Source organism: Bos indicus, chromosome 14 (assembly GCF_029378745.1).
Source record: "Bos indicus isolate NIAB-ARS_2022 breed Sahiwal x Tharparkar chromosome 14, NIAB-ARS_B.indTharparkar_mat_pri_1.0, whole genome shotgun sequence".
Lineage (NCBI taxonomy): Eukaryota > Metazoa > Chordata > Mammalia > Artiodactyla > Bovidae > Bos > Bos indicus.
In genome coordinates, this window is record NC_091773.1 from 52,043,721 (window position 1) to 52,060,672 (window position 16,952).

The 16,952-nt window shown below is 36.6% G+C and overlaps 1 protein-coding gene across 7 annotated transcripts in view; it reads left to right on the forward strand.

Annotated features, from left to right (window-relative positions):
- Positions 1-16,952, forward strand: part of CSMD3 (CUB and Sushi multiple domains 3) — a 1,461,887-nt gene that overhangs the window by 936,574 nt on the left and 508,361 nt on the right. For all 7 annotated transcript variants that reach the window (XM_070802767.1, XM_070802766.1, XM_070802772.1 and 4 more), the window contains 2 exons: positions 12,061-12,243; positions 15,902-16,228. In XM_070802767.1, coding sequence (XP_070658868.1) covers positions 12,061-12,243; positions 15,902-16,228 — 510 coding nt within the window. The remainder of the gene's footprint in view (positions 1-12,060; positions 12,244-15,901; positions 16,229-16,952) is intronic.

Here is a 16,952-nt window from a genome sequence, read left to right on the forward strand (position 1 = left end):
CAGAAAAACATCTGTTTCTGCTTTACTGAGTATGCCAACACCTTTGACTGCGTGGATCACAATAAACTGTGGAAGATTCTGAAAGAGATGAAAGAGGTATCAGTTCAGTTCAGTTCAGTTGCTCAGTTGTGTCCAACTCTTTCAACCCCATGAATCGTAGCACGCCAGGCCTCCCTGTCCATCACCAACTCCCGGAGTTCACTCAGACTCACATCAATCTAGACAGTGATGCCATCCAGCCACCTCATCCTCTGTTGTCCCCTTCTCCTCCTGCCCCCAATCCCTCCCGGCATCAGAGCCTTTTCCAATGAGTCAACTCTTTGCATGAGGTGGCCAAAATACTGGAGCTTCAGCTTTAGCATCATTCCTTCCAAAGAAATCTCAGGGCGGATCTCCTTCCGAATGGACTGGTTGGATCTCCTTGCAGTCCAAGGGACTCTCAGGAGTCTTCTCCAACACCATAGTTCAAAAGCATCAATTCTTCAGCACTCAGCTTTCTTCACAGTCCAACTCTCACATCCATACATGACCACAGGAAAAACCATAGCCTTGACTAGATGGACCTTTGTTGGCAAAGTAATGTCTCTGCTTTTGAATATGCTATCTAGGTTGGTCATAACTTTTCTTCCAAGGAGTAAGCGTCTTTTAATTTCATAGCTGCAATCACCATCTGCAGTTGATTTTGGAGTCCCAAAAAATAAAGTCTGACTCTGTTTCCACTATTTCTCCATCTGTTTCCCATGAAGTGATGGGACCAGATGCCATGATCTTAGTATTCTGAATGTTGAGCTTTAAACCAACTTTTTCACTCTCCTCTTTCACTTTCATCAAGTGGCTTTTTAGTTCCCCTCCACTTTCTGCCATAAGGGTGCTGTCATCTGCATATCTGAGGTTATTGATATTTCTCCCAGCAATCTTGATTCCAGCTTTTGCTTCTTCCAGCCCAGCATTTCTCATGATGTACTCTGCATATAATTTAAATAAGCAGGGTGACAATATACAGCCTTGATGTACTCCTTTTCCTATTTGGAACCAGTCTGTTGTTCCATGGCCAGTTCTCACTATTGCTTCCTGACCTGCATATTGTTTTCTCAAGAGGCAGGTCAGGTGATCTGGTATTCCCATCTCTTTCAGAATTTTCCTCAGTTTATTGTGATCCACACAGTCAAAGCCTTTGGCATAGTCAATAATGCAGAAATAGATGTTTTTCTGGAACTCTCTTGCTTTTTCCATGATCCAGCAAATGTTGGCAATTTGATCTCTTGTTCCTCTGCCTTTTCTAAAACCAGCTTGAACAAATAGAAGTTCACGGTTCACATATTGCTGAAGCCTGGCTTGGAGAATTTTGAGCATTACTTCACTAGCGTGTGAGATGAGTACAATTGTGTGGTAGTTTGAGCATTCTTTGGCATTGCCTTTCTTTGGGATTGGAATAAAAACTGACCTTTTCCAGTCCTGTGGCCACTGCTGAGTTTTCCAAATTTGCTGGCATATTGAGTGCAAAACTTTCACACCATCATCTTTCAGGATTTGAAATAGCTCAACTGGAATTCCATCACCTATACTAGCTTTATAAGGCCCACTTGACTTCACATTCCAGGATGTCTGGCTCTAGGTGAGTGATCACACCATCGTGATTATCTGGGTCGTGAAGATCTTTTTTGTACACTTCTGTGCATTCTTGCCACCTCTTCTTAATATCTTCTGCTTCTGTTAGGTCCATACCATTTCTGTCCTTTATCGAGCCCATCTTTGCATGAAATATTCCCTTGGTATCTCTAATTTTCTTGAAGAGATCTCTAGTCTTTTCCATTCTGTTGTTTTCCTCTATCTCTTTGCATTGATTGCTGAGGACGGCTTTCTTATCTCTTCTTGCTATTCTTTGGAACCCTGCAATCAGATGCTTATATCTTTCCTTTTCTCCTTTGCTCTTCACTTCTCTTCTTTTCACAGCTATTTGTAAGGCCTCTCCAGACAGCCATTTTGCTTTCTTGCATTTCTTTTCTTGGGGATGGTCTTGATACCTGTCTCCTGTACAATGTACGAACCTCAGTCCATAGTTCATCAGGCAGTCTATCTATCAGATCTAGGACCTTAAATTTATTTCTCACTTCTACTGTATAATCCTAAGGGATTTGATTTAGGTCATACCTGAATGTTCTAGTGGTTTTCCCTACTTTCTTCAATTTAAGTCTGAATTTGGCAATAAGGAGTTCATGATCTGAGCCACAGTCAGCTCCTTGTCTTGTTTTTGTTGACTGTATAGAGCTTCTCCATCTTTGGCTGCAAAAAATGTAATCAATCTGATTTCAGTGTTGACCATCTGGTGATGTCCATGTGTAGAGTCTTCTCTTGTGTTGTTGGAAGAGGGTGTTTGCTATGACCAGAAAGAAGTATAGTTAGACCTTAAAAGATGCATAGGAATTTCCCCAGGTGTTACTCACTGGGATGTTTCTTCTGTCCTGGCTGAGACATCTTGCCTAAGCACATGTTGATGTGAAAATATCCTGACATGCCTGACACTTAAGTAGTTAGTAGGAAAATGGTTGCAGACCAAAAGGAAGAGACAGGAAAGGTTTAAAACACGAGGACTCCCATAGTACAGAATTTGAAGAGATATGGATAGTTTATAAATTACCCTGGTGCCATAAAGGTGATTTGGTGTGTTGAAATATTCAAGACAAGAACCTCTTTTAAAATTAATGTTGCTACTTTTTTTTCCTGTTCCAGTCCTGGAAGCAATTTTCTTTCCTTAGTTATTCCAGTGCCTGGCTAACAGTATTCTCTCCATCCTTTCTCTCAAGCAGTATTGAACAATGGCAGCATATGGTCATTGGAGTCAGGTAGATGTTGAGTGGAAACTTACTTGACTTGAACTATTTCTACGTATCTGACCTTGGTCAGCTTCTCAGAACCTTGTTTTTTCACCCATTAAGGTAGAATAAATAGGGTCTTCCTCTCAGTGTTATAATAAGTGATACATGAGTTAAAGCAGATAAGTATTTAGCAAATATCCTGTCAAATTATGGAGAAGGCAATGGCACCCTACTCCAGTACTCTTGCCTGGAAACTCCCATGGACAGAGGAGCCTGGTAGGCTGCAGCCCATGGGGTCTGTAAAGTCGGACACGACTGAGCAACTTCACTTTCACTTTTCACTTCCCTGCATTGGAGAAGGAAATGGCAAGCCACTCCAGTGTTCTTGCCTGGAGAATCCCAGGGACGGGGGGAGCCTGGTGGGCTGCCGTCTGTGGGGTCGCACAGAGTCGGACATGACTGAAGCGACTTAGCAGCAGCAGCAGCAGCTGTCAAATTATAATCTCTCAATAACAGGAACTAATAATCTTATTTCCTGGGACCTTTAGATAGCCTAATCCCTTACTTTCTTTACTGACTGCCAGTTTTAAGTTACTTATTAAAGCTTTGCATACATGTGTGCAATGTCACTTCAGTAGTGTCTGATTTTGTGCAATTCTATGGGTGGTAGTCCACCAGGTTCCTCTGTCCATGGTATTCTCCAGGCAAGGATACTTGAGTAGGTTGCCATACCCTCCTCCAGGGGATCTTCCCAATCCAGTGATTGAACTCACTTTTCTTATGTCTCCTGCACTGGCAGGTCGGTTCTTTACTGCTAACACCATCTGGGAAGCCCCATCTTAGCTTTGAGTCCCTAGAAAACAAAGGCTGTGATGAAGCTTATAGACTAAAACTTTATGTGAGGAGGGCAGAGTACAATTCCAAGACAATAGAAATGAAGGGAAAAAAGAGATATAACAGGGAATTAGGGGGATCAAATATAAAATAGTAAGGTACTGAATAGCCACAGCCTCAAGAAAAACACAGTGTATTGGCCATGTGGACCTCATGAACCAGCTGTGGTTTCAAACCACCTGTTTTGGGAGAAGACAGATGAGCAATATTTCTTCTGTTCTCCTTCCCATATTTTTTCTTGGTAGTCAAAGTTCATCTCTCAGACATTAAATTGTCCACAGTTACAAGTGGCACTTTAGCACCTTAGAGAACCTGTTGAGGAAGACGAAGTTTCTGGCAATTTTGTGGGGTCAAATCTGGATCCTGGAGCTACTACAGTTTTGCTGCAATAAACAAAATAAAGGTGACTATACCAATGGTTGTTCCATGCCTCAAACTTGTAGGGGGCTGACACAACTGATTAAGCTGCCCTAGAATGGCCAGTGTAGTTCCTTCAGGCTGGCCTGCATGTCTTTTCAATATGTCCCCATCATTCTTTAAACATTTCTTTTTACACAAGGTGTTCCAGTTTTGTCCTTTATGTTTCCTTGACCACTGCTGGAAGCAGTTTCCTGATTTCCTTTAGTAAAGAATAGTATTCAGACACCAGGATGTGAGCAATCATGTCCTTGAAGCTATAAGTACTTATTGTTATTAGGAGTCTCAGTGGATAGGGCTAGACAAGATCTGTGCATGCATATATGTGCATGTGTGTGATGTTTGATATAATACAGGCACACTCATCTCTATTTGTGTATATCTATATTTTAAACATGAATTAACATCAGTTTCTCCAATTTTAGTTCAGCCACTCAGAATCCTTTGTAGCCTTCCAATTTTCTACATCCCCTTCTGGATAGTGAGAAGTCTAGCTATCCTTATCCTCAATACATTCGTGATTTGCACAGTCCCCTCATATGTACCTGATCTTACAACTTTACTGGCTGCTTCCTTGGCCTTGCTTCTACTTGTTTGGCCTCTAGCCCCATTATCACTTACTTAACCTCACTATCTCCTCAACTCTTGTTGCCACTATCACTGTCTCTGCTATAGGATGAATATTTGTGTTTCTAAAATTTACGTATTGAAACCTAATCCCCAATGTGATGGATGATATCTGTTTATGGGCCTTTAGGAGGTGACTAAGTGATGAGAGTGGGTGCCTGATAAATGGAATTAGTACCCTAGGAGCTCCCTAGCCCTTTCTACCATGTGAGGACACAGCAAGAAGATATTGGTGAATCTGGAAAATGAGCCCTGTCCAGATACCGAATCTACTGACACCTTGATCTTGGACTTTTCAACTTTCAGAACTATGAGAAACAAATTTCTGTTGTTTACAAGCCATGGCAACCCACTGCAGTTTTCTTGCCTGGAGAATCCCATGGACAGAGGAACATGGCAGGCTACAGTCCATGGGGTAGCAAAAGTGTCGAACATGACATGGCACCTAAACAACAACATTCTCTTATAATATCTTGAAAGAACTCAGACAGACTCCTAACACCAAGTCACCCCATCTAAAGAAAGAGAAAAAACTTTATCTTCTCTAATACTTCTCTTCTTTTTCCACCTAGGAAACCTTTCCTCCCTTATTCTTCCCCAGTTCACATAGTAAAATAGCTCTAAGATAGTTTCAGGTTCACCTCTGCTCTGAAACTTCTATCTATTTGTCAACCTCCAATTCAAGGGGCCTTTACTGTACCTCCTTTTGCCCTCATTTAAGGACATAAGCTACATCTTATTTGTCTTCATATTCCTAGTGCCTAGTCTTATTTTTGATACATATTAGAAACTAAACAAATGTTTCATAAATGGGTAATTAATGAATGAAATTTTCTTTGCAATAGCTTGGGGATTATGGCTATAGACTCAGACAGACCTAAACTCTGCTATTGATCTTGTGAAATTGGGCAAGTTAATATCTATATCTTATCTGTTTTTACTGTTATAACAAAAAATACTGCAGACTGGGTGGCTTATAAGCAAGTATGAAAACTAAGTCTAAGATCAAGATGCTGGGAAATTCAGTGTTTGATAAGAGCCCATTTCCTGGTTCACAGATGGCTGATTTTTTTCCTGTGTCCTCACATGGCTAGATAGGTAAGGGACCTTTGTGAAGTCTTTCTTTTATAAGGGCAGAAATGCTATTTATGAAGGCTCCACCCTCATGACCTTATCACCTTCCAAAGACTCCACCACAAAATATCATCACATTGGGGATTATATTTCACTATATGAAGTTAGAGGTAGACAAAAATATTCAGTCTGCAGCATTATTTCTCTGAGCATTACTTAACTTCTCTGATTTTTTTTTTTATCAGTAGAGATGATAATAGTTCCATTATATATTTGTTATGAGTATTAAATATTTTAAAAAGATTTTTTCATAATATCAGTATAATTTCTATGTAAAATAAATGGTAGTTACTATTATTAATAACTGATTTTTGTGCAAAACTCTATTATAACACTCATGTGTTGTATATGAATTATTTATTCAGATATTAGTCTTGCCTCGATAGAAAATAATTTCAAAGGCAATGATATAAAATAAGTGAAAAAAAGTGAAAGTTGCTCAGTTGTGTCCAACTCTTTGGGACCCCATGGACTATACAGTCCCGAGGCCAGAAAACTGGAGTGGGTAGCCTATCCCTTCTCCAGTGGATCTTCCTGACCCAGGAATTGAAACAGGGTCTCCTGCATTTCAGGCAGATTCTTTACCAACTGAGCTATCAGGGTTTTTTTTTTTTTTTTTTTAATGTTGTTTTTTCTTATTGTATGTTGTTTCTCAGTCTAAGAGAATATTGCAACTTCAATATTATATCTTCATTTGAAAGTATATTATTGTTTTAAAGGAGCAAAGAAAAAAATAGTTTCAAAATAGTACAGTAGAGTAAGCACCTATTCTCATTGCTAGCCCAAAGATGATATAAAACATATTTTTTAAAAAAACCAAAAATCTGGTGCTTAAGAAGAGAAACTTTCAGTTATTGTAAGGCTATTGGGGATTTCTGAGAACCATAAATATAAATAAGCATATATATATATGGAATATAGAGACAAGCTGAGAATTTCATAAACCAGTGCCTCTATGGGCTGCTGTTGTTACACTTTCTGCCTAAGAAGCCATCATTCATTGGGACCAGAAACCTCCAGAGAAAAGGCCACTGATAATCTTGAGAAACTGAGTAATCGCTACAGAAGAAAATATTTTGGCTCCAGAGCAAAATGTCCAGATATAAAATGGAGTCAAATGTAGTTATCAAGAGGGAGGGATACCCAACTCAGAGTGAAGCATAAAAGTGGACTGCACCGTGGATTACCAGAGGAGATAATTTATACCTAGAAATATGACATGATTCTGACATTAGAAGAAATAAGCTTGAAGTTTACAGAAGCAAGCCAATAAAAACAGTTATTTGACCACTCATTCAAAATCAGCAGTTTTGGTCTTCCCTTCAAATAATCGCCCCCTGCACTTGTCATCGTAGGCTTGACAACCATTCAGTTCAGTTTAGTCGCTCAGTCGTGTCCTACTCTTTGCGACCCCATGAATCGCAGCACGCCAGGCCTCCCTGTCCATCACCAACTCTCGGAGTTCACTCAAAATCACGTCCATCGACTCGGTGATGCCATCCAGCCATCTCATCCTCTGCCGTCCCCTTCTCCTCCTGCCCCCAATCCCTCCCAGCATCAGCGTCTTATCCAATGAGTCAACTCTTCTCATGAGGTGGCCAAAGTACTGGAGTTTCAGCTTTAGCATCATTCCAAAGAAACCCCAGGGCCAATCTCCTTTGGAATGGACTGGTTGGATCTCCTTGCAGTCCAAGGGACTCTCAAGAGTCTTATCCAACACCACAGTTCAAAAGCATCAATTCTTCAGCGCTTAGCCTTCTTCACAGTCCAACTCTCACATCCATATATGACCACTGGAAAAACCATAGCCTTGACTAGACGGACCTTTGTTGGCAAAGTAATGTCTCTGCTTTTGAATATGCTATCTAGGGTGGTCATAACTTTCCTTCCAAGGAGTAAGCGTCTTTTAATTTCATGGCTGCAGTCACTATGATTCATCAAATACATTGTCAAATATACTGCTTCAGAAGAAACTTTAGTCTGCTACACTTGAAGCAGATTTCTGCTTATACCCAAAGAAACAGATAAAAAACATTTTTTTAATTGAAATGACTATACTAGATATCCTCATAAAAATAAAGGGGGAAATCATGTTCATGACAAAAGTAATAGATTATGAAACAATAAATGGGAATAAATCATTAAATATTCAAGAAATTGCAACATATTTTAAGTATAAATAAAAGTGCACCACCCCCATAGCACATATCACCTTCTAAAATAAGACTTTTATTTATTATTATTTGTGAACTTCCAGTGGAATATACACTATTAAGAAGCAGGAATTATTATGTTTATTCATTTATCTATCCCATATAGTACCTAGAAGAGAATCTAGCATATCATAGGTCCTCAGATATTTGCTGAATAAATTGAATGACTCAATGTGATGTGAACTATGTAAGTGAGCTTGATTGAACTACAAATAAACCTGGAAAAATTCATACTTTATTTAGAATTTTAACAGTTATTTAAAAAATTGTTGGAGAGGGTAGACAAAAGATAATTAACAACATAAGTTATTTCAATTTGACAAATATATCAAATTGAACTGAATATATTTTTCTGAATATATTTTAGTGAATATATTTTACTGTGAGAGCTGGATATACGTATACTGATTATTAAAGCAATAACACTAGAAGTCAGCAACAAAATGATAGCCTAGACCCATAAATTTAAAAGCACTTTGAAACTATTTATGATTCAAAGAGGAAATAAAGATGAAAACTATAAACTATTTAGAAGTGAACAACAGCAACAAAAGCTCTAAATACAAAAACAGTACTCTGAAGAAAATTTATAGACTAAAAAGCATATTTTTAAGGAAACAAGAGAGGCTGAAAATAAACTAATATAGAAACAAATCCTAAAACTTAAGCTTAAGAAGGTGGAGAAAGAATAACAAAATAATGCAAAAGAGTTGAAGTTTGAGTAGACTAGTAAATTTGACAATGTTTTGTAAATATGAAGAAAAGAAAACTGGAAGACTAGTCACAAATAACTTGCATTAGGAGTAAGAAAATTAATAATTTATCTTTATAAAGATATATTTAAAGATTACATAACACAATTCTATCCCTACTAAACTATCAACTTGGAAATTTTGGAAAATTTCACTTCTCTAACATATGTGTGTGTGTGTGTGTGTGTGTGTGTGTGTGTGATTTTATGTTGTTAAATCCTCCGCAATGTTTTTTAATAGGGAAATAACCTTAGAAGATATTGAAACACTGGTCAGATATCTACCTCAAAATTATGCCAGACTCACTCAGCTTATTTTTTTGGCAAATTCTAACACTTAGGTATCATTTTCTTGTTATACAACCTAGCCTAAAAGACTAATGAATACTGGAAATTGCTAATCTTTCTTCGATATGAAGTCTATATAGAAACAGCACAACAAAAAATTTAGACCAAAGGACCAATGTCACTATGACACAGAAAGAAATAAATATCAAATCAAATCCAGTGTATTAAAGAAATCGCAATAACTATCTATGTTTTCTGCTAAGGATACAAGGGCATTCAAAAATATCTCCAAAATTATTGTTTGATTAAAAAGCAACATGTTATAGAATATGCTGAGAGTGTACTGCAGTATAAGTTACAATACTTACACAAAGCAACACTCCATAGATTTTGTGAAGAGAATTTTATATTTATGAAAATATGGATGCTTATAATATGTATTTTATATGTGTGTGTCTAATTGTAAAAGCATGGGGAAAGAACTGGAAAGATGCATGACAAATTGGTACTGGTTGATTACAGAAGAACCAGGAGTGTGTGATCATTGGAGTGTCAAGAGAGATCATAACTTTATCTCAAAGTTTTTTTTTTTAATTTAATTGTTAATTTCTGGGTGTTGTTTGAGGATGGCTATGTTAATGTTACCTCATGTAACTAAAAACCAAAACAATCACCACAATAACCTACACCTGGCCTCGTAACTCCACAATGAAAGTCCCAGATATCTTAAGTTTCCTTGAGCACATGAAAAGACCCTGATGCAGGGAGAAATATCAATAACCTCAGATATGCAGATGACATCACCCTTATGGCAGAAAGTGAAGAAGAACTAAAGAGCCTCTTGAGGAAAGTGAAAGAGGAGAGTGAAAAAGAACTGCCTTATGATCCAGCAATCCCACTCCTGGGCATACACACTGAGGAAACCAGAATTGAAAGAGACACATGTACCCCGATGTTCATCACAGCACTGTTTATAATAGCCAGGACATGGAAGCAACCTAGATGTCCATCAGCAGATGAATGGATAAAAAAGCTGTGGTACATATACACAATGGAGTATTACTCAGGCATTAAAAAGAATACATTTGAATCAGTTCTAATGAGGTGGATGAAACTGGAGCCTATTATACAGAGTGAAGTAAGCCAGAAAGAAAAACACCAATACAGTATACTAATGCATATATATGGAATTAGAAAGATGGTAACAATAACCCTGTGTATGAGACAGCAAAAAAGACACTGATGTATAGAACAGCCTTTTGGACTCTGTGGGAGAGGGTGAGGGTGGGATGATTTGGGAGAATGGCATTGAAATATGTATAATATCATATATGAAACGAGTCGCCAGTCCAGGTTCGATGCATGATACTGGATGCTTGGGGCTGGTGCACTGGGACGACCCAGAGGGATGGTATGGGGAGGGAGGAGGGAGGAGGGTTCAGGATGGGGAACACATGTATACCTGTGGCAGACTCATTTTGATATATGGCAAAACCAATACAATATTGTAAAGTTAAATAAAATAAAATTTAAAAAATATTAAAAAAATAAAAAAAGAAAAAGTTGGCTTAAAGCTCAACATTCAGAAAACTAAGATCATGGCATCTGGTCCCGTCACTTCATGGGAAATAGATGGGGAAACAGTGGAAACAGTGTCAGACTTTATTTTGGGGGGCTCCAAAATCACTGCAGATGGTGATTGCAGCCATGAAATTGAAAGACGCTTACTCCTTGGAAGGAAAGTTATGAGCAACCTAGACAGTATATTAAAAAGCATTAGTTTACCATCAAAGGTCCGTCTAGTCAAGGCTATGGCTTTTCCAGTGATTATGTATGGATGTGAGAGTTGGACTATAAAGAAAGCTGAGTGCCAAAGAATTGATGCTTTTGAACCATGGTGTTGGAGAAGACTCTTGAGAGTCCCTTGGACTGCAAGGAAATCCAACCAGTCTATCCTAAAGGAGATCAGTCCTGGGTGTTCATTGAAAGGACTGACGTTGAAGGTGAAACTCCAGTACTTTGGCCACCTCATGCGAAGAGCTGACTCATTTGAAAAGACCCTGATGCTGGGAAAGATTGAAGGCAGGAGGAGAAGGGGACGACAGAGGATGAGATGGTTGGATGGCATCACTGACTCGATGGACATAGGTTTGGGTGGACTCCGGGAGTTGGTGATGGACAAAGAGGCCTGGTGTGCTGTGGTTCATGGGGTCAGAAAGAGTTGGACATGACTGAGTGACTGAACTGAACTGAGCACATGTTGAAAGCGTGTTTTGATGTGCTCTGAAGAGAATTTTTTCTTTCAAACTCCTTCAATTGAATTCACCCAAAAAACATTTGTTGAGAAATGTATCAGGGTAATCAGGAATACTAAATTGACCTCTGCTCTAAGGAGCTTTACAAGGGGTCTAGTTGGGGAAGGTAATTCAACCAACAAGTACTAGGGAGAGTGGCAGATACTGTGTGGAAGGAATTCACTGACTGTTCTAGGAGCACAGAGGCAGAGGATGTTACCCTGTGTTCTAGTTTCAATCAAACAATTTCCTGTACCATGTACAGGTTACAAAACTAAGAAAAGTTTTTGAAATTTGGGGAAAACACATATGTATGTAATTATGTGTACTATATGTATATAGCATAGACAGAAAATCTGGATATTGTTCATAATTGTTCTGTTAGGAACAACCACATAAGCTCTGAAGACCTTCGATTCCCTGTTTTCAAAGTGAGAGAAAAATACTAAGTGTTCCCTAAAGATAATTACATCATAACCATAGCAAAAGAAGATTAAGACTGGGAGAACATTTTCATCTTTTGCTCTGAAATATCCTGACTATAGAGAATGTATGTCTCTAAATTGACTATATGGATATCGTATGTCTGAAACCCTTGAAATCTGACATATCATCTATTGTTACAGAAATTGAAAAAGAAAGTTGTGGTGATCCTGGTACACCCTTATATGGAATTAGGGAAGGTGATGGATTTTCTAACCGTGATGTTTTAAGGTTCGAATGCCAGTTTGGATTTGAATTAATTGGAGAGAAATCCATTGTTTGTCAAGAGAATAACCAATGGTCTGCAAACATACCCATCTGTATCTGTGAGTACCAAATGCTTTGCTTCCATATAGCATATGTTACCCTGTCCTTGCATATAATTGCTTTTGTAATTAATTGCAAAGAACTGGAACCGTGTAATTATTTTTGAACGAGTAGCACTTTTTGGTACTCTCTTTAACAAGTGTGCTTATGCCAAACTATAAATTTCTTTGCAGATTTAAATAAAGTCAACATAGTTCATTTGGTAATTGCAAAGTATATTTTCCATATGTTCTCATAACACTTTATTGGTGGCATTTTATACTTTATAGATAGCATACTTCTTATGGAAATTATATATCTGAGCTAATTCTAATAGACTCATTTATTTTTAATGAGATAGTACATGCTTATTTGCAATCAGGAACACTTAAAAATATTTAAAGGTTATATTCTATGTATAATGCATTAACTTAATTTTGCTTGTAGATGCTCACACTAATGCATGGTTAAGTGTCATTTATTTATATTGCACAGAATAAAATTCATTAATGTTTATGGCCTATAATATGCTTGGATTAAAATAATGTATTTCTTCAAATACATTGAAGCATTTCAATTTAACTGAAGCAAAAATATAATTTGTTTTATCTGTTGATGTACTTTTAGGTTAAATTAAGATCTGTCTTCATTACCAACAAATACAGCTTACCAGGTGTGAATGCAATAATTGAAAACTTGGATTTTAGTTTTCAATACAAATGGTAACATATAAGCTCATAACATGAAAGTAAAAATAATTTTCTTGTTTTAAAATGATTTTAAATTTTTCTTGTTTTTTATCTGTATCCAACTCTTGTAATGATAATGCTTTTCATTTGTGAAATCCTTTATTCCCTACAAGGGCATTAGCACATACTTCAAAATATAACTGACATTAAAAAATTTAGCACTTTTCAACACCTGCATTTTATCTAAATTTTAATTTGTGCTGCAAAACACACGTTTTCCTTTACTGGAAATGTTGATTTATTTAACATTTTAAAATTCTTTAGCATCTTTAAACATGTACTGAGAACTTTTTAAGTGAATAGAAGCCAAATATTTCCTAATATTTGAAAAATATTATGTAGAAATTTATATTGCATTTTTTAAAGGTGATAAATAAATTTCTAATAAACACAGATGTCTAACGAACATATGAGAACTCTTAAACACTTTTGCTTTTATAAGTTATGTGGGTCCCTTTTGCAACTAAACTCTGTCAGTGTAGCAGGAAATGCATTCATGGACAATAGGAAAATGAAAGTACAGGATTACAGTCAAATAAAATTTCATTTGAAAAGGTAGAATTCAGGCTAGATTTGGCCCACAGACCTTAGTTTCCTAATCTCTGATTTAATGATCTACATTTGAGGGTGGTGATGTTTAGTTGCTAACTCCTGTCTGACTCTTGTGACCCCATGAACTGTAACCTGCCAGGCTCCCCTCTTCATGGGATTCTCCAGGCAAGAATACTGGAGTGGGTTGCTAGTTCCTTCGCCATGGGATTTCCCCGATCCAGGAATTGAACCTGGGTCTCCTGCATTGCAGGCGGATTCTTTACCGACTGAACTACAAGGGAAGCTATAAATATATGAGGGAAAACTGACCAAATCTACCATGCTAATCTCCCTTATCAGATTAAGTAGATGCCTACACAATACTTTAGGCTTCCCAGGTAAAGAATCCCCCTGCTAATGTAGGAGGTGCAAGAGACATGGGTTCAATCCCTGGGACAGAAGGATCCTTTGGAAAAGCAAATGGCAACCTATTCTAGTATTCTTGTCTGGGAAATTCCATGGACAGAGGAACCTGGTCATGGAGTTGCAAAGAGTTGGACACAACTGAGTGAGCACACACACGATACAATACTTTAAACACTTAATTATATCAAATGCATTTCTTATGTAACTTCTTTTGATCTAGTGTTATATATCTATGACTGTCATGCTAATTTTATGGTAATGACTTAATATTATGCTTATTAGCTACTTTGCTTATAAAAATTCTCACATCTATTCTTGCCTTGTTATTTTTTGACAAGTTGTGTGCCAACACATTAGATCAAGTTTCTAAAGAGATTATGTTAGGATTTTGATTGAAATTTAAAAGCAATTTCTATATAATTTATACATTTAATGTTTTCTCATTCAGGAACATGGCATCCATGGCACCTCTTTTTTCCTTGTAAAATTTCCTGTTCTCAACAAGTTTATAATTTTCTTTGTATGAGTTATTCATATTTTTGTAAGGACTATTTCTAGTCTTTACCTTTTATAGTCCTGTACTTTATAACTTTATTTTTCTTCATAAACTATCTTTCAATTGCATTTTCAAATTAGCTATTGTTGGTTAAAAAAGGAAATTATTACTTGTTACATATTTATCACATATCAGAATTCAGGGGTTAATTCTTTTTAAAATTGTGTAAAGTGTTCTCTAGATTTTCTTAAAGTTTGATCTAGTCAGCATTATTTAAAATTAGTCTATTAAACACAATATTAGCATCTACTAAAATGATTTAAAATATTTCCATTGTTGATGTAATACACTACATTAATAGGTTTTGCAATATTAGACAAAGATTATCTTCTTGGAAGAATACCTAGATTTAAAGATCTTGAAGTAAAGTGTTTTGAAATACTATTAAGCTTTCGATCATGCTGATAGAATCTTCAACTTTACTAGAAGGCAAAGCAGTGCTAATTAAAACACTGTGATATCATTCTTCTTATTAAATAAAAAGGTCAGATAATAACAGTATTCATGCTTGTAGGGGTGTTGCACTATCTAATACATTTTTGTTATATTTAAGCATAGGATAATACAACTTTTATATATAAGAATTTAGCAAAATATTCTGAGGGCCAAAGTTCATATCCTTTGTCAATAAAGTATGGTACAAAATCATATAAATTCAATTTTGTTTAAAAATATGTAAGAAGAAACACTGGAAAAATATAATACTTTTTTAAACTATGATTTCCTCTGTGTGATAGATCATTTTTTCTTATCCTTCCTCTGCTTTCTAACTTTTCTGTGTGAACCTTTAAATCAGATTTTTTCAAAGTTTAAAAAAAAATCTGCAGGGAAATAAAGACTAGCCTTACTATGATATGAAAATTATTTAGTTGTCTTTCCAATGTTAGCCACTATCGTGTGTTAATTCATCTCCTTATCTGTGTTAGACGCTATCAGAGCATCCCATGCCCATAATAGGAATCAAGTTCACCTAGTTATTACCCTTATTTCAAGTTTTCTTCAGGTTGTATCATCCTGGTAATGTTAGTACCTACGTATTATTTTTGTTTGTTTGTTTTCAATCATTTTGTGAGCTTTCTATGGAAATGTCTATATTCTTCTCCAATATTTTTTGAAGTACAAAAACTAAAATTTTGCACCATACTCTAACATGGACATGATAAATGTCAAAATAAATTGTTATTACTCCAGTTATGATTTTGTGGATATTTAACATACAGTAATTCAAGGTACTAGTTGCCTTCCCTAATAATGTGCAAACAGTAACAATTTTTTTTTGTTTTATAAAACAGATTACATTGTTTAATATTTTTTTCAAACTTCTAATTGATTATTGTAATTATTAACAATGGCAAATTTAGATACTGTATTACTTTTGAACATTTATTATATTTTATGATTTTCCTATTTTAACAGTTCCTTGCCTCTCTAACTTTACTGCACCAATGGGAACAGTCCTTTCTCCTGATTATCCAGAAGGGTATGGAAATAATTTAAATTGCATCTGGACAATAATCTCTGATCCAGGAAGTCGAATACACCTTTCTTTCAATGACTTTGATCTGGAATCCCAGTTTGACTTCCTTGCTGTTAAAGACGGGGACTCTCCAGACTCCCCAGTTCTTGGAACCTTTACTGGGGCTGAAGTGCCTTCTCATCTTACTAGTAATAGTCATATACTACGGTTGGAATTTCAAGCTGACCACTCAATGTCAGGACGTGGCTTTAACATCACTTACAACAGTAAGTTTATTTTTTTGTGTGTAACATATTCCTATAAATTAGAACTAGAAAGGAAATCATACAAAACAGCCCTCTTGTTCCTCAGATAAGGAAATTTGAACACATTGTATATATAATTTCTATTGGGGTGGTCTTTTAGTCCTTGATTCTAACCATATTTTAACTCATTGTGTCATTTCTCCTTTTAGGAGGCATGATATTAAGAAGATATATTTCAAATATAATTTTATATCAGCCAATATACTAACTCATTTTATGAAATCACATAAGCATGATCTGACATCTACTATACATATTTCCCTATTTTGGTATGCAAACATAGCTTCCTTCAGGATACTCATAAATCAGTAGAGAATTTTAAACAAATAATGACAACACAGTTATAATTCCAAAGATAAAATTCACTAGACTATCAAAGTATCACAGAGAAGGAAATTACTAATTTTGGGGCAGTGAATTACTAAACTGACATAGCAAAGCCACTATGTGGATGGTACCTTAGTGATTAAGATCAGCTCTAAAATCAGTCTGCTGCTGCTGCTGCTGCTAAGTCGCTTCAGTCATGTCCAACTCTGTGCGACCCCATAGACGGCAGCCCACCAGGCTCCCCCGTCCCTGGGATTCTCCAGGCAAGAACGCTGGAGTGGGTTGCCATTTCCTTCTCCAATGCATGAAAGTGAAAGTGAAGTCACTCAGTCGTGTCCTACTCTTAGCGACCCCATGG